The following is a 21,841-nucleotide window of genomic DNA, read 5'->3' on the forward strand; positions in this document are numbered from 1 at the left end:
GCCCCGCCCCGCCCCGCCCCGCCCCGCCCCGCCCCGCCCCGCCCCGCGCTGCCCTGCACCTCCGGCCCTCCAGGGGGCGTGGGGCGTCGGACGTCGGAAGTCCGATCCTCTAGTACCCTTCCGCCGCTTCCGTTCTTTCCCTCGCGACAGCTTTCGTAACTTCCGGTGCCGGGTTCTCTGCGGCTTCGGACGCGGGATCGATGAGGGTGAGCGGGGCCCAGCTGCTGGAGCTATGGGGGCAGTCGATCCGCGCGGGGCTGAGGGAGGCGGGCTGGTTGTCCGAGGAGGAGGGCGGAGGGCAGGGCTGGAGTCGGGGCCGACCGGGCCGGGTCGGAGACCCCGCTCCGGGTTCTGCGCTGACAGGACTGCCGGCATCTCCTTCTGACGCGATTCTGAGGGGCCCGGCGTCCAACCCTGCCCTACATCCCTGATAGGTGGTCATCCCGCCTCTGACTGACCACCATCGCTGATGGAGGGCTCATTACTTAGTCAGGCAGCTCCTTTTCTGGATTGATAGTTTTAATCCTCAGGAAGTCCTTTACATCCGGCCGATATCTTATCTGTAACTTCCATCATTGCTCCCAGCTCTCTGCAGTGTAAAGCTAAACCCCTTATTCTCCATCTTTTTATTTATTTATTTAGTGGTGAGGCAGTTGGGGTTAAGTGACTTACCCGGGGTCACACAGTTGGTGTCAAGTGTCTGGTCTGAGAGCGGATTTGAACTCAGATCCTCCTGAGTCTAAGGCCATTTGCGTCACATAGCTGCCCCGCTCTCCATCTTTTAAAGTCCAGTTCCTTGCCACCTTCTCCAAGAAGCCTCCCTCCCCTAGTAATAATTAAGATAACTCACCTGTACGAATTTGAAGTTCTTTAAAATTTTTCTAAGAAAAGGTTCCTTTGGCTTGATTATTCTCCCCGTTTTGTAGATGAGGAGACTGAGGCCCAAAGAAGTAAAGTGGCTTGCTTAGGTCACAAATAATTGTCAGAGGGGGAGTTCATTTTCCAAAGTTAGTACCTTGTCCTCTCACATAACACTGATTGTAGGTCTCATACACCAGCCTGTCTTATTCTGAAGACTTTGTATACATAGTGCAGTGGAAAGAGTGGATTTGAAAACCTGAATTATGTTTTGGTGCTGCTGTTTTCTAGCAGTGTAGTCTTGGACAGTTCACTTCATTTCCAAGAGCTTCAGTTTCTTTTCACAAGATTACAAGAAAAGTGTTTTGCAACCTTTAGAACACCATGGAATGCATTATTACAGATAATAACTATACCTCCAACCCCCAACTCAAAGTACTTTGCTGTGTGTCTTTAACTTACGCTGGAGGTAAGCTTTGCCACTTATTTACTCTATGACTGGAGCAAATAACTTCCCCTCTCTGCTTTCAAGTACATGCTTAGTAAATGTTGTTCAACTGAATTGAACTCAGCCTCCTTGGCGCTTGGAGATCTGAGTTCCAAGTGCCAAGGAGGCTGAATTCCATACAGCTAGTGTATATGCTTTATGTTAATTTGACATAGATTTATGCTGCTATGTGTAGAGCATTGTGTCCCACAGTGGGAAGACAGGCAGGTTAGATGAGATAGTCCTTGCTGTCATGGAGCTCACAGTTTGGTAGTGGTATCAAAAATATATTAACAGGGGCAGCTAGGTGGCATAGTGGATGGAGCACTGGCCCTGGAGTCAGGAGGACCTGAGTTCAAATCTGGTCTCAGACACTTGACACTAGCTGTGTGACCCTAGGCAAGTCACTTAACCACAGATGCCATATATATATATATATATACACATATACACACATACATCCACACATATGCAGAAATTATACAGGAGAACTATAATGCAGGAAGTATCACAAGAGAATCACCAAGTGTGACTTGAGATGCCAAGGAGAAAAGATCATGTATTTATGTGGAAGAGGGATTAGTCCTGCTCCATATGGGGGACCTCTAGAGGGCAGACCTAGGGGCCAAGGGGGTAGAAGTTACAGTGAGACCACTTTCTGTATAATACAAGGAAAACCTGCCAACAGTCAAGAGCTATCCAAAAATGTGGTGGGCTGTCTCAGCAGATCAGTGGCAAACATCAAAGGGAGGCTGGCTGACCACTTCTTGGGATGTTGTAGAGGTTCTGTCACTCTGCTCTGCCAAACGAGAGCTGTATGATCTTAGCAAAGTCACTTGACTTCGCTGGGTCTTAGTTTCTTCAGCAGTAAAATGAGTGTTGGACTATAATGATCTCTAAATTACTGTTCAACTCTTAATAGTTTGTGGTTCTCTACTTTTTTTTTATGCACATCTTATTATTTGAAGCAATATAGAAGTGCTCAAAGGCTCCCCTGAGGGAATGAACCCAGAACAATCTCTTGTTTTCAGAGGGAACCAGCCCTTAACTCTTGCAACTGATGCAAGAGTCTCCTTTGGGAACTCTGACCAAGCTACCACAATGCCCTTTCTACATGGCTTCCGGAGGATCATTTTTGAGTACCAGCCTTTGGTAGATACAATTTTGGGATCTCTGGGGATACAAGATCCTGACAGACAGGACAGTCTGGAGAGGTAATTAAATTCTTTTCCTTTATGGTTTGTCTAAAGCAGTGAAGGCTACCTGAAGATTATGGCAAGTGGAGATACCCCCTTTCTGACAATGGATTCTGTAACTGGAGCAAAGATGGGAGAGCCAGTGCCAGTCTTTAGGAAGCAGTGACTCAGGAGTCAGGATACTGTATTTAGGGGAACATAGCCCTGCATTTTAACTGACTTTGTGGTTTTAGAGAAACCCACATTCTTGCCTCAGTTTCTTCCTCCTTGTGTCTTGATATCCTCCATCTGTAGTAGAGATGAATGGGGATAGTGCCTTTGTATCAGTACTTCACATTCAAGTATGTTTCTGAAGTTGTCTGATCTGGTCATCAAATCTTTTTGAAGTACATCAGAGGAGCAAACCCTTACAGAATACTATGCTTAATCCTTTTGGAAAGGGAAGAATCACTCCCCTAACATGCCTTCTGTGGCATCCTACATTTTCATGTATTGGGTTTACTTAAAAATTGAGGCCTAACTATATTCCTATAATGTCTCAGACAAAACATTAAGTTTATGTTCCTTTAACCACTAGCGTTATCTCAGCATTTAGAGTTTTGGTCAGTGGGAGTGCATGAACCCCTGTAGGAAAGTCTCCATGTAATCTTTAGAAAACCATTTGCGGCCTAAAGTCATCTAACTATGTTGTAAGGAAAAAAAAAAAGGAAAACTATGTACTGTTACAAGATGGGGTTTAGATGATCTCAAAAGATCCCTTCCAGCTTTGACATTCTGTAATTTAGACATGTGTTTTAACTTTCATGTAAAGGGAGTCTATTGAGGAAGTAGTGTGTACAAATAGGACAGTAACACCTGGTAGATTTAGATTGACTTTTCCTCATTCTGAAATTCTTGGGAGCATTGATAAAAAATATGGATTGAATTCTTGGTACTTGCAATATTTTTTTTAACAATGTCCCAGCTCCTTGACGATGATGACCAAACAACCAAACCAATTCCAAGTGTACAGCTGCACACTGAAGACATCCCTTCAGGCAGTAATCTGAGAAAGCAACTAGAGAAGCCAGTGACAGGAACCTAGGACTTTACAAATCTCCAATATTAAACTCTGTCATGATTTCGTGCCATGATTTATGCCCAAAGCAGCTTATCTGCTCTCCTCTCCACACAGTATTAACAAGGTCTCATTCAGCAGATAAATATCATTGTGTAAAAAATTGTCAGAAAATTTTCTTTCAGGGCTGAGTTAATGCTTAAATGGGCAGTTTTAGTACGGGACTAAACCAAAATATTAAGGCACTGTCCTTTTTAACATAGAGTAGGCTGTCAGGAAGGTATTACCCATTCATACCAGATGTCTTACGCTTAGGCCTCTTACCAGTGTGTTCCTTTCTAACCATCTGGTTTCCCTCACGTGTCTCAGCCCGACTTATCTGGCCGATGATGGAAGTCGGGTCCTTGTTCTCAATGAGCTGTTGGAGAGGGAGGCGCATTCCCCTTTTTACCAGGAAGGTGTGAGCTATTCCTTGCTGAAGATGGCAGAGCTTGGGCTAACACATGCGGCTGACACTCTTTTGCAGAATGGAGCCAACCTCAACTTTGAAGGTCAGTGGATTAGTGGTGTTTCATTCCAAAAGTTTCTGTGACAGCCCTAGTAGGGGCTGAGCAGGCAGCTTAAGAGTGGGATCATGCCTTGGGGTAAAGGCCAGGTCTTAGATGTTTCTGGTCCTTGATTCCTCAGGTATCACTTTAATTTTTATTGTTTAAGCTCTGAGAGCAGCCACATTCACTTTCAAACTTGTGGACAAATGCCTGACGAGGGGGAGAAGAGGACTTGGCTGAGTGCTGCTGCCGCCTCCTCCTCTCTCTGCCTGTTAAATAGTTTTCTTGCCACCTCTATTCTAGCTGAAGCCCTGTCTTTGCTTCAGCTCCTCCTGTGTGATTGATTTGGCAGCCTTTCCCCAAGTCCCCGGCTATGTCGCCTCTCCCATTAACGTTAATGAAAATGCGCCTGCTGGCACTGAGCCCAGGGCTAAGAGAAGATAATTTCTTGCTGCTTTTCTCTGAGCTGTCTTGCAGTTTATTTGTTAATACCGTATGGAGAGGAGAGCAGATAAGCTGCTTTGGGCATAAATCATGGCACGAAAGCATTAGTTTCCCGTTGTGTAAATGGCCACAGAACCAGACTGCTCCACGCAAAGGAGAATGTGGTTCTTGGATTACATGGGGTAGGTAGGGCCTGGGCAGCGGGCAGTCATGGGTAACGTATAGCTGTACAAGGCATTTTAACACAGTTGTGCCATTGGTGACTTTTAACTGCTTTAATTACAGATAGTGGGGTTGAGTGGAGATGCTGTGCTTGTCCTCAGGACTGGCTAGGCTCTGTACCGCTAGTCCAGCACTTTTGGTTTGTGAAAGCTTTTCAAGGGAGGATTTGGCTGAGAATCATTGCCTTGAATTTGAACCACTAAGTGGGAGGAGAAATCTTGGTATAAGATTGGATGCCTTTAGGGGAGGAAAGGTCCTGCTTAATTACACAGGACTAGATAAATTGGTTCTGCTAATCAGGAAGCAATGCACCTACTGGTGCCTCAATTTTTTTTTGGTTGTTGTTCCATCTTCCATCTTTTCCCTTGATGCCTTTGCTGAAGAACCTATTACTATGAGATCAAAGCCGGACTCTGGAGCCAGATGTTGTGGGATAGTGTGTGTATGTTGCTTTGGCCAGTGAAGTCTCATAGCCTCTCTTGTCTCTAGATCCTGTCACTTACTACACTGCTCTGCACATTGCTGTCCTCCGCAACCAACCTGACATGGTAGAGCTGCTGGTGCATCATGGGGCCGACATTAACAGGAGAGACCGGGTATGCTGGTCTAGGGATAAAGGGTGAAAAAGCTTGGTAGCTTGTAACCACCTCTACATTATAGCCAACCCATGCTAAGAATGGCATTTCTTCAACGCTTTAATGTCCTATCACCAGGAACCCTACCTAGATTCTTTTAAGTCCTAACTCCATGCCTCCCAGCCTCTCCCCTGTCCTGCCCCACCCCAGTGACCACTGGTGGCTTTTGGTTAATGCCTCCTTCTGTTCTTCCTGCTCAGATCCACGAGAGCAGTCCCCTGGACTTGGCCAGTGAGGAACCCGAGCGGCTGCCCTGCTTGCAACGACTTCTGGACCTTGGGGCTGATGTTAATGCAGCTGACAAACATGGTAGGGGAGCTCTTGGATAGGATGATGACACTCTATGATTATGAATCCTTCCCTCCTCAAACTCCTCCCACTCCCCAAAATGGAAATCTAGAATTAGGCAGAAAGTGGATGGTGGTCTATTGTTGTAGCACAGGCCCATGGCTTCCAGGTTCTGATTTAGCCCTAAATAAGGTACTTAGCATCCATTTACTTCTCACAAAGTAATTCTCAAAGGCGCTTGTAACATACAAAGCTGTATCTCCCCGTAGCTGGCAAAACATACTAAAAATGAAGTGGTTGTAACTTACTGGTTTCCCAAGTCCCTTCCAGCTCTAGCGTTGGTCTTCAGCTACCATATCTACATTCATAAAGGGGTGTACCTAGGACTTTGCCCACCTTTTGTGGGCTGCCAAACTAGCCCAGGGTTTAGAGAATACCTTAGGCTAGAGGTTCAAAAATTGGGGTGTGCAATACCGTGTTTTAAATATTTTGATAACTGAATTTCAATATATTATTTATATGTATAAATATTATATAGATATATAAATTTCCTTTGTAATCATAATGTATTTTATACATTTCATTAAAACACTGAGGAAGAGGTCTGATACAAAACAGCTTAAAAATCCCTGACTTAAACTCAAAAAATACCTTTCCTGAAATATGTCCTTGTTCTGTAAAATCATATTTAACTTTCTATGTTATCCCCTTAACCCAAGCAACAGCACTAGAAGCCTTATTGGAGAGTGTCCAGGAGAGCAGCAGCTCTAGACGTATGGGGAATTTTCAGAGGTAGCTCTTTCCCTACACATACAACAACCTTAACTAGCCAGTCTCCTTCACAATGCTGAGTATGTTTACTAACAGTGTTGTCCTTCTACAGGAAAGACAGCTTTGCTTCATGCACTAGCCAGCAGCGACGGGGTCCAAATCCATAACACTGAGAACATCCGCCTCTTGTTGGAAGGAGGTGAGTGGCTGGGGCTAGGCATTGTGGAAGTCCATTTTATATGTAGTAACTTCCACTCATATCTCCCCCTTTGTCCATTTTCTTTCTCATCTTATTGGTTTCTTCAGATGTTGGGTACACAATTTTACCTTTCAAGTTTACCTGCTGTAATACCTGGGTACAATCATCTCTTTTAATTTATATACTGGTGGGGCAGCTAGGTGGTGCAGTGGATAAAGCACCGGCCCTGGATTCTGGAGGACTTGAATTCAAATCTGCCCTCAGACACATAACACATACTAGCTGTGTAACCTCGGGCAAGTCACTTAACCCCATCGCCTACCCCCCCCCGCCCCCCCCCAAAAGAATAGAAATTTATGTACTGGCCCTATTAGCAGTGTGATCTTCCTTTTATGTTCCAGGAGCAAATGTAAAGGCCACCACCAAAGATGGTGACACAGTCTTTACATGCATCATCTTCCTGCTTGGTGAAACAGTGGGAGGAGACAAAGAGGAGGCCCGTATGATCAACCGGTTTTGCTTTCGTGTTACTCAGCTGCTACTGGCCCATGGAGCAGACCCTAGTGAGTGCCCACCCCATGAATCTCTCACCAATATCTGCCTCAAGAACTTTAAGCTTCACTTTCCACTCTTGCGCTTCCTTCTGGAATCTGGAGTCTCCTACAATTGCTCCCTCCATGGCCCATCTTGCTGGTCTGGCTTCCATATTATCTTTGAGAGACTCTGTTCCCACCCAGGCTGCCCTGAAGATGACAGCCACACTGAACTCCTGCAGAAAGCAGAGACTGTCTTGGAGCTCATGGTAGCTAGTTCCCAGAGAATCCAGCTGCCTAGCAACTTTGAGGTCAACCCTGCTGGTTGCCTGGCAGAAAAGATTAAGGCCCTCTACACTTCCTTGAAGCAACTAGAGTACTGTCCCCCACCCCTTAAACATCTGTGCCGTGTGTACATTCGCCAACAGCTCCAACCTTGGCCTGTGGATGTCAAGGTCAAGGCCCTACCTCTTCCTGACAGGCTAAAGTGGTATCTTCTCATTGAGCACAGTGGTTCTAATGATGATGATGTCTGATATGACTCAGGCAAGCCCCTTCATCTTCCATTTGTTTCCCCCAGCCCTGTCCTCCTCCCCCTCCCCTGGATTTCCGAGATTTCCCGGGTTGAAGGGCACAATGGTTGGAGCAGCTTTAATGTGACAGTTTGACTACTTGTGCACTAAATGAGTATAGGTCCCTGGGTTCTGGGAGGAGAGAGGAGGTAGCCTTTTTCCTCATTTATCTCCATCTAAACAAGAAGAGGTTTGGGAAAGACCTGGTTCTTGATGGGTGCTAGGAAAGATATGTGGGTATTCCCTAGGGTTTCCTACTGGGGTGCTTGATAATAGAAGCTTCACTCATTCCTAATATAAGATGCATTATTAAAGGTGGCTTTGCCCCATGGGCTAAGGATCCCAATCCTTGCCTGAAAGGGAACAGGCACTGCATTCTAGGTCTGGGAGAAGCTAGGATATCCTTTAATTTTCATCTCTTTTACGTGAGAGTTTACTTGCTGTGCAGCAGTCTGTCCACTGAAGCTCACCTCTAGATATATTGGAGGGAACAAGAAATCTGCCTATGTTGGTACAAAGACTACCACTCTGTGAAATTCTCTTAGGTTTTAGCAAGCATCTGGTTTTCTGGGAGCTGTAGGAAATTTATATTCTTCCCAGAGAAGCCACTTAGTAAAACATGATGTTATTTATTCCCTCTAATTGAAGGGATTTTATGAGGGTTGTCAGTCTCTTTCAAAAGCTGAAGACCCAGAAATTGGTTGTTTCAGAGTGAGAGGTGTGGGAGGGGGCAAAGAGGTCAGACATGTTGCCCTTTGCTCTCTGCTATTTTTCACCATGGGTTCTCTTAGCTGTTACTTGGCAGTTCCTGCCAAAGTGCCTTTTGGGTGGCAGGGGAAAATAGCTACTGAAAACTTATATAAATCCACTTAATCTCCCATGGGTGAAAGATGAGCTCAGACCTCTTTCTAACAGCACTGCAGAGCTATCAGGCTGGAATGTTAGGTCACAATGCATTGCATGTAAATACAGCTGGTTTGAGCTACCTCACCTTATCGGTGGGCTGTAGGCAGTCTGTACAAAGAACCTAACATTTCTAATATGTTGATAATCTCCCTAACCCCAGTGTAAGTTAATGGTTAAAGTGCCAAAACCAGGAGCTTTCTTATTTCACTACTGGAAAATAAAGTGCTATGTATGATACTACTTGTGTTTAAAAGCGATTACGAGTATATTCAAGTATGTGGCCTTTTATCAAAGTCAGTCTTGTCTTTGTGAGAAAGCTTCAACTGAGTATGGGAAATCACCATTTAATTAAGTCCACAATGTGAAACTTCACTGCCAAAACCCATAGTCACTGTCCCCTCCCCACAAAAATAAAGACATGCTAGCTATTTGAAGATGTATAACACCATACTATACTGCACTGATGTTTGGAATAAGCTCAAGCAATTAAATGAGATCTTTTGTAAAATTAAACATTGACAAAGTCTCTTTCTCTCTTCAGAGTTTTAGAGTCACATTTTCTATCTTCCATTGTTAAAAATGGCAAAAGTTTTGCCAGTATACTCAGTAGCCAGTGGAAAAAAAGTAGTGAGCCATCAGGTGAGACTTCTGAGGGCAGAAACAGCCCAGGTTTCAGGGCTGGAAGACAGTGTTCTGCTCATGAGTAATAGCAAATGACATTTTCATTCTGCCTTACATAAGGGTTTTAACACTGAATGAATTTACCTTTTATTTCTGACTGAAAACGACACTGCTAACAGCTTGCCAAAGAAGAACCACATTCAAAAGCAAGGCACAGTGAGTAGTAAAACCATAAGCAAAAATTCTCTGCTGTAATCTGAGCAACTGTGGGGGCTTTAACCCTTTTCCTAATTTGTTACATTCATTAAGAGCAAGCACACAAAATACTTAGTGAAACATTGAACAGTCCCACAACATAGAACACCCTGTGGCTACCCCCTTCTCTCCCCCAGATGCCAGTTACCAAAGTGAGGCTTAGCTCAACCATGGCTGTGAAAGGAAACAAAGCCTTAATTTACTCTTAACAGGATGAGAACAATTTGCTTCCCAGCTAAGTAAATAACAATGGATTCTTTTTTAATGTCCACAGAAGCAAAGTTAAAGGTGATTTTACTTCCTGTTAAGGCAGCCAGACCTTTGGTTAAAAAAAAAAAGTCATCTGGTAGGATCAGTGTTTTCCCAGACCCATCATCGTGTGTAAATCATATTCCTGGAAGAAAATAACAAGTCCCTATATAAGCACAAGGAAAGATGGGGGAAAAAGTTACTAGATGGTTATGATCCAGGCCTACTCTATTTTGCTCACAAAAATGTTGGCTGGCACTCTCTGCTTTGGAACCCCTGCAACTCACCTTCTATCTGTCCAGCAGCACTATACGTCCTGTGTCTGGCTTTTCTTTTAAATATAGAATCTATACAGAGTAAACTGACAGCAAATATACAGGTGTATTTGGCAGCCTCCATAGGGCTGTTTCTATACTCCTGAACCATAACACAACACTGCTGGACCCAACAGCTGTCAGTTGGCTCCAGTCCCCATCCCCCCTCCCCAACCCCACACTGGTCCCTTCTTGTGTCTGTCATGCCAAACTGGGTCTCATCTCATGGCAAAGCTGTAGACTTGATAAATCTCATCAGGGAAGTTTTCCTGCCTTTCTTCAGCCAGGAGGTTAAGACCTGCATGGCGGACAATCCTGCGTACCACCTCCTGGTCCCGGCACACACTGCTATCCACATCATCCATGATCACACCTTCCTGGGCCATGTTGTCCTTGATGACAATGATGCCATTGGGCCGCAAGCCTGCCTTGCACCTTCGTAGGAATTCAGCAAGGTGCTGATCAGTAAGGTGACCTAGAGAAGGCAGACAGGAATTAGAGGTGGAGAAAGCTGTTATACAGTTCTCTACATAGTACTAGCTCACTAGCAGACTTCCATTCTTAGGGGCAGCCTATATGTGATCACAAAGAGGAAAGACAATGAGAATAGGTTTAGGAATGTTAGGAACAGAACACAGGTTACTCACTTTACCACTGTGATAGCATGATTTCCTCTGGGGATGAGGCTAAGTCTCCCTTGTGGAGCTTAAGTCTAGTTGGGTGATTGCTTTTATTGCTGTTATGGGATGGTGGCCTGCCACTGAAGCAGAGTGCTCTATAACAGAAAAAGGGGCACTGCTAATGGCTCAAAGGCTATTCTCAAAGAAGACTGACATAGCAATCATCTAATTACATAGTAGAGCCACCAAGAGAGAGTACATGGACTTCCTATTTTGAGTTTCAGGTATGGGGTAAATGACATGTTAAATAAATTGGAAGCAATTGGTACAAAGGACTGTCAAAGCTGTTTGTGGCCTATAACATAGCCCCAGAGAAATGAAAAACCATCTGTCTCAGGATGGGACTGGAAGCTTAAGGCTTTAAAATTTCCCTTTGGTTAATCTACTCAATATGGAGCATATCATTTCACTATTAAAACGATTACCTGGTGCAGTGGAGGGAGCACCGGGCCTGGAATCAGGAGGACCTGAGTTCAAATCTGGCCTCAGATCAGATACTTGACACTTATTAGCTGTGTGACCCTGGGGCAAGTCAACCCCAATTGCCTCGCCCGCTCCCCCCACCAAAGGTAAAAACTATTTAACTGACAAAATCTGTTTCTGATAATAAACTGTTTTAGATTAAATAACCAAGTCACTCTCCATCAAAGGGGATTCTCAAGAAACCCTCTCTGGGACAGGGGTGTTGCTAGAATGATGAAAGCAATGTTTCCAGTACTGTACTGGGATACCATGGCAGAAACAAAAGGAGATCAAAGAATGTCCTACAAACTAGCAGAAGCATAACTGCCTTGATAGCACTTCCTCCCCACCCCAATGCAAAAGAAACTAGAGTAAGGACGACAGTCCTTACCTATAACCCACTGGATCCAAATGACATCATAGGAGTTTGGCTCTGGACTGAAGTCCTGTAGACCACAACAGAAATAGTTCCTCACCCTCCTGCCCTCCTCACCCAGGTAGGTTTTAGCCTTAATAAGGAAATCCTCGGTAACATCAACCATATCCACTACTTTGAAGAGTGGTAAGAGCAGTCTTTTGGTGATTCGACCAATGCCAGCTCCACAGTCCAAAGCACAGTTAGTCCCTGTTCTATTTGGACCTTCCTGAAAAGAAGAGGGATATGATTAGTAAGAAACGACAATGAAACCTCAAAGACCCTTTTAAAACAAAGGGGGAAGATCCCGCTAAGCTAGGCACGAGGGACAAATTAGAACTAAAATAGTAAGCTGTTAGTACATCACTTGGCTAGTGGTGAAGGTACCTGTCTGATAGATTTATTCATAGTTCTATCACTGCCTTGTTCTTGGTGCTTCACTTTGTAAAATGAGACATATTTCTCAGAGCTATTACAGGGTTAGCATATTAACATCTGTAAAAGTTTTCAACATGGAAAGTATTTCATCTGACTCACTGTATAGAAGTGGGGTTTCTATGTGAACTTTTATGTCGAATAGATGAATGTTATATGTAAGAACCTATGTGCTATCTGAATATTTGTCATAATTATGCAGAATTTTATTTCAACCATTTGATCGTATGGGGCTTTGGCAGCAGATTGCCAATAAAGCATCCCATAAAGAGCCAAATATAAGTACCCCATACCAAACAGCTAGGGGGATGGAGCTTACTATTACCCTACCAATGAAAGAGATCAAGCAAACCAGAAAATAGGTGGATACGTGGCCTATGAAGAGAAGTAGCAATGAAGGCCTAGGGTATTAAGGATGAATGTAGTTGCTGTGTCAAGTTACTAAGTTGAGATCCAAAAATAGTGAAGGAGGATAGCTTTTCTCAGGGTTGGATCTGGATATGTCATTGAAGTCCCCTTGTATTGCCATGGATTTGGAAGAATCCTATGGCTTTCTTCATAGTCACCTACATGAGTGACAGGACAGATGACTTCCATTTTTTTGGGGGGGGGGGGCGCTGGGTGGAAATAGAAAGAAGACTCTGAAGTGCTGAAAGTAAAAACAGCCAGCTGGTTTGAGTTGCAACACATTAGAGCAGCTGTTTCATGACATTCCCATTCAAATGACACTGTTCCATGACAGCCAGTATGCTTTCCACCCCACTCCTGCCTACCCTCAAAAACCTCTGCAGGAACTTCTTGGAGCTGTTGATGTCGATGTTGGAGATATGGCCATACCCTCCAAGCATGCCGTCCACTGTGGGTGGGACATCTTTCCAGTACTTCTCTGCCTTCAAGTAGAATTGGCTCTCGTCCTCCACAACCTCACTTGTCATGTTGCAACCAACTCAGGCTGTTTACTGGACAATAACAATGAGCTATGGATCCTTTCCTCAAGAAAGAAGAAAAGAGCAACTTAGAGCAATAGTAGGGACCAATTCACCACAAGGTTCCCTATCCCCACTCACATAATTTACCCTTTAAAATGCAAGTACACACTATCCTCTGGATAATATTCCTCTGTAATAAACAATTTCTACTCCTATTTACAGAAAAGGATCTGTCTGAGGGAGTAAGAAAAAATGAGCATCCCACTGAATTCTTAGATCATTCCTTCTCCATTCTACTGATGATTTACTCAGAAATCAGACAAAAATATTCAAAAAAATTTGTGGATAAAAGATAGAATTAAAAATAAGCTAGCAGCACAGCATTAAGGGGAAAATAGCAATTACGGTACGAAGGCAAATTTAACTTCTACTCATGGCACAGGGCTTGAAGTTCATAGAAAGTTTTAAATATTCATGACCTGGACACAATAGGGAGAGAAGGAAATAGAAGGCTTACATCCTATGATTCTTTCACACATACAGGTTATAAAGGTTACAGATCAAAAGAGATCTTAGGATCTGTGTAATTGAAAAGAACCTCAGAGATTATCTAAGTCCAAACCTCTCATTCTCCAGATGAAGAAATCAAGACTCAGGAAGGCTAAGTTGCCAAAATCTCAGACACAGTAAACGTCAAGAGGTGGAATTTGAACCCTCGGATTCCAAGAGGACCTTCCATGGTAACACAATGCCTCCTATTCTTCTGGGGCTTAACAACCTACTCTGAACCCAACTCTAAAGCCCATGTATTTATTTTGTTTAATCTCATAAAGGATGCACTGAACTAAGGAATCCCATACACCCAAGGGGTAAAGCATTTGACCACGATCACATATTAATAAGCATTGAGATATGAAACACTATTCTAAGTGTCTTAAAGACTTAATATAAACCAGGGAATATCATTAAAAAGGAGCAGCCAGATTGAACAGTGACCTGGGCACAAATTCAAATTCTTCAAAGCACTTTTCTGAGAATAAAACTCCCCCATACTACCAAGAATGAGCTGAAGGCTCTTCACTGGCCAACAGTATGTTATGTTCTATTAGCTGTGCTGGTTCTGCTAAAACAGAAAGCCTGAGGCTCAGTGGACATTATTCAGAGAAGCACATCTCTCAGGAGTAGGCAGCATTCTAAGTGATGTCATCAGCTCTCACGGGTCCAATCATCTTTAGGCAGTTGACAAAAGATATATAAATCCAGCCCCATCTCTCTCCTAACTAAGCTCTAGTCACAGCTACCTCCTGCACATTTCTACCTTGATTTTTCAAAAGCAACCTTAAACTCAGCATGTCCAAAACACAACTATTTTTTCTCTAAACTTTCCTTTTTGTTTTTAGGCATTACACTGTGCTTTGGAGCTACAAATACAAAAAAGTGAGACAAAACTTGTCCTCAAAGAGTTTACATTCCAATAAGGAGATAAACATGTTCACAAATACGTAAAAATAAGACATAAACTAAACAAAGACACAATAACTGGAGGTACTTAACTACTAAGGGAATTTAGGAAAGACTTCTTGAAGCTGGATTGTACTTGAGATGGGAGCTGAAGGGGAGGTAGGGATTCTAAGAGTCTGAAGTGAAAAGGGAGAACATTCTAGGCACAGTGTCATGGAAGTGAGAGATAAAATTTACTATTTACAACAGCAAGAAGGCCAGTTTGGCTAGAATGTACAATGTATGGAGAGTAATGTATAATCAATCTGGAATGGAAGGATAGTGTTGGATTTTGAAAGATTTTCAATTCCAAAAGAAGTTTTAAAATTTTACCCTAAGGGTAAGAGGAAGCCACTGAAAGGAATATTAATCTGAGATTTATGTGAAAGCTCTATTAGGGAGGAAGATTGGAGACAAGATCAATTAGAAAGCTATTCTTAGAGTCTCTGGGCGAAATGTAAAAAGGGGATGGAACTAGGGTGATTGTGGTGGGGGTAGAGGCAAGGGTATGATAGGACAAAAGAAAAATTGAAGAGGCAGTATTGTAAAAATTGACAACAGAATGGTTAGGGGGTGTGATATGAAAGTAAGAAATCAAAGCAGACATCACTATCCTACTTAAACAGTCTGCAACCTCAGGGTTATCCCCAACTATTCATTCTCTCTCATATCAACCTATTCAATCAGTTGCCACTTTAACAGATTAACTTCTATTATTCCTTTTAGACCTACTGCCTCCCAACTGGATTATTACTAAATGGTCTCCCCGATTCTAGGGACTCCCCTCTCCAATCCATCTTCCACACAATTGTCAATCTTCCTAAAGCACAGAGTCTGACAATGTCAATCCTGTTAACCAATCTTGACCAGCTCCTCACTGTCTTTAGGAAAAAATATAAACTACTCAGACTGGCATTTAAGCCCTCCACACCCTGGGTCCAGTCTATTTCCAGACTTATTTCACAATACGCCCCTTCATGATTTCTTTGTTTTAGCCAAACTAGCCTATTTCTTGAACTCAACATTTAATTTCCCACTTCTGAGCTGCTGCAATCTTCTAAGGCTGGAATGTTATTCTCTCCCCACTTCCTAGAATCCTTAGCTTCTCCTAAAAAGGCTCCACAGGAAAACTTTTCCTGATTTTCCCAGTTACAAACGTGCCATCCCTCCTCAAATTAATTTTAGTCACCTGTGCACATACTGTCATATTGTAACTCTCCAGCAGAATGTAAGATCTTTGAAGGCAGGAGTAGTTTTTCATCTTGCCTTTGTATCCTCAAAGCTGTCTTGAACATAGCAGCAGCTAAATATATGCTTGAATTTAGTTTCTTCCTCTTCTTAGAAAAACAACTTCAACTCTTCCTTCTACAATGAAATATGGTCCTACTTTTGTCAGTCCTCAGACCTTCTCTTGCTATTCTTTCCCTCCTGATGACTTCACTTAGGACCAGGGCTTCAATGATCACAACAGTCACTGCTCAATTAACTATCCAATCCCAACCTCCCTGCAGCTTCAATGCTGTATCTTTAGGTAGCACTCCCAACTCAACATACCTCAAAAACCCACCTCATCATTTGCCCCCAACATCTGCTCCTTCTGATTTTCCTATGCTAATACTCATACCATCTTCCCTGTCACCAAAGCTCAAAACCCCAGAAGAATCTTTGATTCTTTCCTCACCTTCATCTGCTGCCAAGTAGTACCTACCTGTGTAAATCTACCCCCACAATATCTCTCATACATTAAGAGATTAACTTCTCTGTTATTCCTTTTATACCTCCTTCCAATCTGTTTCACACATATGCATATATTTTAAAAAAATAGTATTTTATTTTTTCCAATTACAGTAGACAATTTTAAACATTCTTTTTTAATAAAAATTTGAGTTCCAAATTTTACCTTTCCTCCTTCCCCTCCCTAAGATAGTAAGCAATTTGATATAGGTTATACATGTGCAATCATGTAAAACATTTCCGTATTAGGCATGTTACGAAAGAGACTGAACAAAAGGGAAAAAATATGAAAAAAATAAAGTGAAAGTAGTATACTTAAATCTGCATTCAGACTCCATCACTTTTTTCTCTGGATGTGCATAGCATTTTCCATCATGAGTCTTTTGGAATTGTCTTGAATCACTGTGGTGCTGAGAAGAGTTAAGTCAATCATAGTTTGCTCATCACCCAATGTTGTTGTTATATGTATATTTTTTAAAATAAACTTGCAGTCAGCACAGGAACAGAAATTGTTTAACCCAGACTAGAGCTTCGTGCTCTTAGGAAACTCAAGTCAAAAGTAAATAGGGAGGGGTGTTGTGTGAAGTAGACAAAGGACAAGGAGCCAGAACTGGTTTCTTTCTTTACTGTGGATATAAACTTATAAAATGACTTGGAAACAAGTACTGAAAAGTAGTGTTAAGTATTTTGTTTTTGCAATCCATGTTGAATTGTGTGGCTCAACCAGGTGATGACTATGAAATAGGCCGTAAATGTTATCCTGGGATAAGTGTATAATTGAATCTGGATAAATTATTTTGAATACAGAATACAGAACCACAACATATCTATGTCTCTCAACACATTATACCACTGTTGGGGGGAGGAGAAGGACAATGGAACAGTTAATAAGTTGCAACTCAGAATTCCAGTTGTCAAACAGGGTGGGGGAGAAAAGTGTTCAAACAACTAAGGACATAAAACTGGAAGAGAGGCCATTATGTGACTGTCTTGAGTAACAGGTTGTGCTGATCATGGATATAAATATATCCGACTGCCCCCTGTAATCCTACTATGTCAGTGTCCACAAGTATATCCTCAAAAAGGCAAGGAGGAATTCTGCTCGGAATAGCTGAAAGAACTCTAGAATCAAAGAAAATAGTAATGAGACAACATCCAAAACAATGTCACCTCACTCCCTCAAGAGTTTCCATTTCCCAGCAGCGAACAGGAATAGGTAATGGCCCATCTGATGAGGATTTGGGGGGCTGCTTCACTTGGTTGAGGTCTGAAGGTAAAGAAGCATTCCATTGGAGAGCACTGGGCAAAAAACCGGAGACCCCCTGAGGCAGGACAGAGTACACTGTGTTTTTACAAAACCTAATACAAGCACACTCTGCCTAGTAACAACTGGTTCTGCAAAAGTATCAGTTTAAAGATCAGCTAAACATAGGCTCATAGATTTAGAGCTGGAAGGGTCCTTTCCTCTCGATTACCTCCAATTTATCTTGAATATACCTTGTTTGTACAAAATTCTCTCTTCCCATTAGCCTACAAGGTCCTTGAGAGCAAGGCCTGATTTCTGCCTTTCTTTGCATCCTTAGTGCTTAGTATAGACCCTGGCGCACAAGCAGATACTCAAAAAAATGTTTAATCACTTGACTGACCTTAGGGGTATTCTAGACTAGTGGTGTCAAACTGAAATAGAAAATGATCCCTACTAGTGCATATTAACTTAGGAAACCACAAATTAACATTTATCTAATGTATTTTATTTTTATTTATTTTGTTAAACATTTCTCATTTACATTTTAACCTGGTTCAGCTGTACTTAGAAAGTAGCCAGGAACTGGTCACAAGTTTGACAACTCTCTTCTAGACCAACCTCCCATTAAATCCATCAGGACAATGAGATACAAAGGGTAAGCAGGGTGTGTAAGTGGGATGTGAATCCAGTGCTCCTTCTACTGTACCAGGTTTCTGTAGTATTTTCTTAGAATTTGGTCATACTAGATTAATGGTATTGTAAATCTTTACTAGCAGGACAACATTATGGGGGAAGAGGTTGAGCTTGCATATAAAAATTCCACCGTGTAAGACATGTATTACAGGATATTTATAAAACAAAAAAAGTTGGGTGGGGGTGGGGGAGGGGGAATGTTGCTGTACTTGCTGTAGAATTCCTGTCCACATCTAGGTCCACCAATACACTGACAATATGACTTGACTGACAAACATTTGACAGTTTTCAGGAATACAACATGATATCCATTGGTTACAAAGAAATGGCCATGAACAGAAACCATTCCAACTCTGCCACTTGACAGAACTAAGTCCTGAATAAACCTGGGCCCTGATTTAATTCGGCTTTCTAACATCCAAATTTGTATTAAGTCAAGCTTGCTTTGTCAATATGACGGCTAGGAACACCACCAAGGTCCAACATCAGCAACTATTCAATCTGCAGCTCAGGGGCATTTTATATCCTGCCAACCTGCTGGGAACAACTCATATTGCCACAGAAAGTTAGGCATATGAGTAACTATTACAATGTGGTGTGGCCAAAAAAATACCAATCTTAGAATGAAGAAATCCAGGTTCTAGTCCCAGCTCTACAACCTACTAGCTGTATAACTATGGGCAGATCACTGCACTTCTTTGCAGTTCAGTTTCCTGAGCTATGAAATGTGGATGTTACTACATGTGCTCCTTGTATCACAGTGCTGTGGAGATCAAATGAGACAGTAATCCATGTACAGGGCTAGACATTAAGTTATTGCCATTTGCCAAGCCACTCCTTTCTATAATCTCTCTGTGACAGCAGAATCAGAGAAGTCACAGCCCCGTAAGCCTAAGAGATTTTTTTTAGCCCAATTTCTCTTATTTTATATAAGACCCAGAGAAGGACTTAACCCACTGTGGTCACAAGATGAATCAGAAAGAGATGAAAATATTAACAGTACGTACAAAGAAAAGGAGGCTCAGATTTAGAGAAAACTTGGGTTCCAATCCTATTTCTGACTCGAGGGCAGATCCCTTCACCTCTCTTAGTTTCATCGAGATCACCTACTCCAATCCCCAAGGCCCACACAGAGAAGTTAAGGACCTTGTCCAAGGTCACATAGGTAGCAAGTAAAAATGACGGATTAAAACCCAGGTCTTCTGACTTCAAATCCAGTGTTCTTCTCACTACATTTCTTCCGTAAGATAAGAATTACATTTGTACCATGTTGCCATAAGGAAAGAATTTTTATGAACATTAAAGTGCTACCTTAGTATTAAAACACAGGGTGGGCCCTTGAATCCCTAGCTAGTGATCTTTCCACCTATGCACAAGCAGAAACTGTCTTTGAAATGACCCCTGAGGCCAGAACAATAAGGTCAGGTTTGCCTCTAGGAGGCTACAAGGATGGGACAGATCACCTTCAAACAAAATTCACATTTGACATGTAGCAGGGGTCAGGCAAGTCCCACTTCTTTGTCCGGATGTAGAATTTGGGGATTTAGGGACTGCGTTAAGCAGTCAGCCTAGTCCGTTTAGGTTACTTTTACGTAACCACTTCTCTAGGGCACTGGCCGGATCCTAGGCAACGTCTCCTTATTCCTCCCTTCCACAAGCCCAAAGCCTCACGACCGGGACCAGCCCAGAAAAATGCCTCTTCACGTTACCAGCCCTGCAAACTCACTGTAGCAGGCGCCTCAGGCCCAGCACCAGCTCCCATCCTAGACGGTGGGTCAAGGCTGAAAAACAGTTTGTATCTGGGGGGTGGGGGGTGAGTTAGGGGAGAGCAAGAGGGAGGAGACTTCCTACTGCGGCCTGAGCCCAGGTAGCGGCGAGGAGGCCGAAGCCTGGAGGGGTAATGCTGAAAGGAGATGAGCTGGGGCTGAGGGAGAAGCTAAGGGGAGGCGGGTCTCGGCGGCATGCACTCTTCCTAGGGCAGGGGGGGGGCCACGTGGTTCCCAGAAACGCAGGGTCACGTAAACACACATTCCCAGAGGGAAGGCTGGGGGCTGGCACCAAGGGGGAAGGGTCACGTGCTCAGATGGGGGGGTCGCGCGCGTGGCGGGGATGGGCTGGGGAAGCTGAGTCCGTTGGGAGGAAAACCTCCCCCCCCACCCTCACCTGTCGCCGCCCTCACAAGGGTTTTCCCCCACGCTACTCACCCTCGGGGCAGAGAGCTGTGGGTCACCTAGGCCCGGGGGGGGGGGGGCACAGACAGCGGCAGCAGCACCCCAGGAAACGTCAGCCTCAACACCGAGACTCCTGCTTGGCGTCTGTAGCGAGCCAGCGTGCGTTCCCTTTGTCCTAGCTACGTCACTTCCTTCCGCAAGGAGTGAGGGGGCGGAGCGAGGACGTTGGCCCCGCCCCCTTGCGGCTCGTGCTTCGTCCCGGGGCACCACCCACCGGATTGACCCCGCCTTTCAACGGATGTCGCGTGCGCCTGGGCGGGCACGAGCCCTTGCTACTTACAAGATGGTCTTTGCCACGTCTTAGGGTGTGGGGAAGGAGGAAGGCTCGAAAGAAGCAGTGCAGAGTGGGTTGGCGAAATGCACTAGTCGTTGCGATATGAGTACACAAACGGGTGCACGTTCTTGGGAAATGCAGTGCCCAATCTTGTGCAACGCACAAAAGGCTGCAGCCGGTGCGGTATCTGAGCAGGTGTAATGCATAATAACCGAATGGTGAAATATTAGAGAGGATTCAGTGTCGACGTAAATGCACTATCTAGCGTGTACAGAACCTTTCCAAGCAGCTGCAGTGTCCCAGAGGTCCAATATCTGGGCAAATGCAGCGACCAAGCAGCTGCAGTATTTGACAGGGAGCAGTTATCCGTCTAGGAGCAGGTGCAGTACCTGAGCGGGTGCAACACCAGATGGGGACACAGGGTGGCAGCACGAGCCCAGGTCTTTGAGAGTCCTGGGTTAGGAGTGGCCTGTGTGTGTGCCACATGTGCCCTGCCCAATTGACAGAATCTCCCACAGCTGGTGAGGTGGGAGAATGAGTGACCCTTTCTGGCCAGGTACTCAGGCCTGGCCCCCAACGAGTCAGAACTGGCTCAGAGTACTAGGCCTGGTCAAGTTGATGAAAGGCAAAAGAATGGGGGAAATGTTATCATTGCCCATAGAAATGCAGGAGCTGGGAAGAGGGGCACAAAAGGGAGGTGTAGGAAGGCCGTAGAAGTAAAGGAGTTCTCACCTTGTAAAGCTGCCGAAATGTTGGGAAGGAATGGGAGAGAAGAGGTGCCACTGTGGATCCTTAAAATCAATGCTGAACATATTTTGTCAAGGGATCATAAATGGGGTTCCTTTGGTATGGCCTTTGACTCGAGTCATTAACTATCGGGATAGTTTTGTAATCCCACAGAACAGAAAAGCTGTGGGCACCTGAGACAGTAACTGCAGCAAAGACCTAGTGAGGGCTTTACCAAAGCTGCTCGGTATTCAGGGGGTTCAAATCCTCAGGGGAGATGCCTTCTACCTTCTGCCTACTACCCTCCCCCTTTAATCTATCCTGTCCCTTAAACATCCCATCTCTATCTTCTTTTCCACCT

At 43.9% G+C, this 21,841-nt stretch overlaps 2 protein-coding genes across 5 annotated transcripts; one reads left to right on the top strand and one right to left on the bottom strand.

Annotated features, from left to right (window-relative positions):
- The first annotated feature begins 142 nt into the window (after window positions 1–142).
- ASB6 (ankyrin repeat and SOCS box containing 6) lies at window positions 143–9,229 on the top strand. Of its 2 annotated transcripts, none has more exons than XM_027869378.1 (7): window positions 143–206; window positions 2,377–2,559; window positions 3,968–4,149; window positions 5,302–5,408; window positions 5,648–5,756; window positions 6,619–6,705; window positions 7,107–9,229. In XM_027869378.1, exons 2-7 carry the CDS (start codon window positions 2,447–2,449, stop codon window positions 7,772–7,774), a joined length of 1,266 nt encoding a protein of 421 aa, XP_027725179.1. In that variant the 5' UTR covers window positions 143–206; window positions 2,377–2,446; the 3' UTR covers window positions 7,775–9,229. The 2 variants fall into 2 exon arrangements, with proteins under 2 accessions (XP_027725179.1, XP_027725178.1); XM_027869377.1 differs by having other exon boundaries at window positions 189–206; window positions 2,314–2,559.
- Window positions 9,230–9,453: 224 nt separating this feature from the next.
- Window positions 9,454–20,593, bottom strand: NTMT1 (N-terminal Xaa-Pro-Lys N-methyltransferase 1). Of its 3 annotated transcripts, none has more exons than XM_027869379.1 (4): window positions 20,454–20,593; window positions 12,921–13,133; window positions 11,689–11,941; window positions 9,454–10,630 (listed from the first exon to the last, which is right to left on the bottom strand). In XM_027869379.1, the coding sequence occupies exons 2-4, from the start codon at window positions 13,080–13,082 to the stop codon at window positions 10,374–10,376; spliced, it is 672 nt and encodes a 223-aa protein (XP_027725180.1). In that variant the 5' UTR covers window positions 13,083–13,133; window positions 20,454–20,593; the 3' UTR covers window positions 9,454–10,373. The 3 variants fall into 3 exon arrangements, with proteins under 3 accessions (XP_027725180.1, XP_027725181.1, XP_027725182.1); XM_027869380.1 differs by having other exon boundaries at window positions 12,921–13,138; XM_027869381.1 differs by lacking the exon at window positions 20,454–20,593 and having other exon boundaries at window positions 12,985–13,067.
- Between the last annotated feature and the right edge of the window lie 1,248 nt (window positions 20,594–21,841).

The sequence above is a fragment of the Vombatus ursinus genome, unplaced genomic scaffold (assembly GCF_900497805.2).
Source record: "Vombatus ursinus unplaced genomic scaffold, bare-nosed wombat genome assembly UNPS02014793.1, whole genome shotgun sequence".
NCBI lineage: Eukaryota > Metazoa > Chordata > Mammalia > Diprotodontia > Vombatidae > Vombatus > Vombatus ursinus.

Excerpts from the sequence above, each read along its gene's own strand:
- ASB6 (XM_027869377.1), top strand. The coding sequence starts at position 2,348 with ATGAACCCAGAACAATCTCTTGTTTTCAGAGGGAACCAGCCCTTAACT. Across the intron at positions 2,560-3,967 it reads AGACAGGACAGTCTGGAGAG|CCCGACTTATCTGGCCGATG; the intron begins GTAATTAAATTC and ends CACGTGTCTCAG. Across the intron at positions 5,409-5,647 it reads ACATTAACAGGAGAGACCGG|ATCCACGAGAGCAGTCCCCT; the intron begins GTATGCTGGTCT and ends CTTCCTGCTCAG.
- NTMT1 (XM_027869379.1), bottom strand. The coding sequence starts at position 13,082 with ATGACAAGTGAGGTTGTGGAGGACGAGAGCCAATTCTACTTGAAGGCA. Across the intron at positions 11,942-12,920 it reads TCCTGCAGAGGTTTTTGAGG|GAAGGTCCAAATAGAACAGG; the intron begins GTAGGCAGGAGT and ends TCTTCTTTTCAG. Across the intron at positions 10,631-11,688 it reads TTGGATCCAGTGGGTTATAG|GTCACCTTACTGATCAGCAC; the intron begins GTAAGGACTGTC and ends TGCCTTCTCTAG.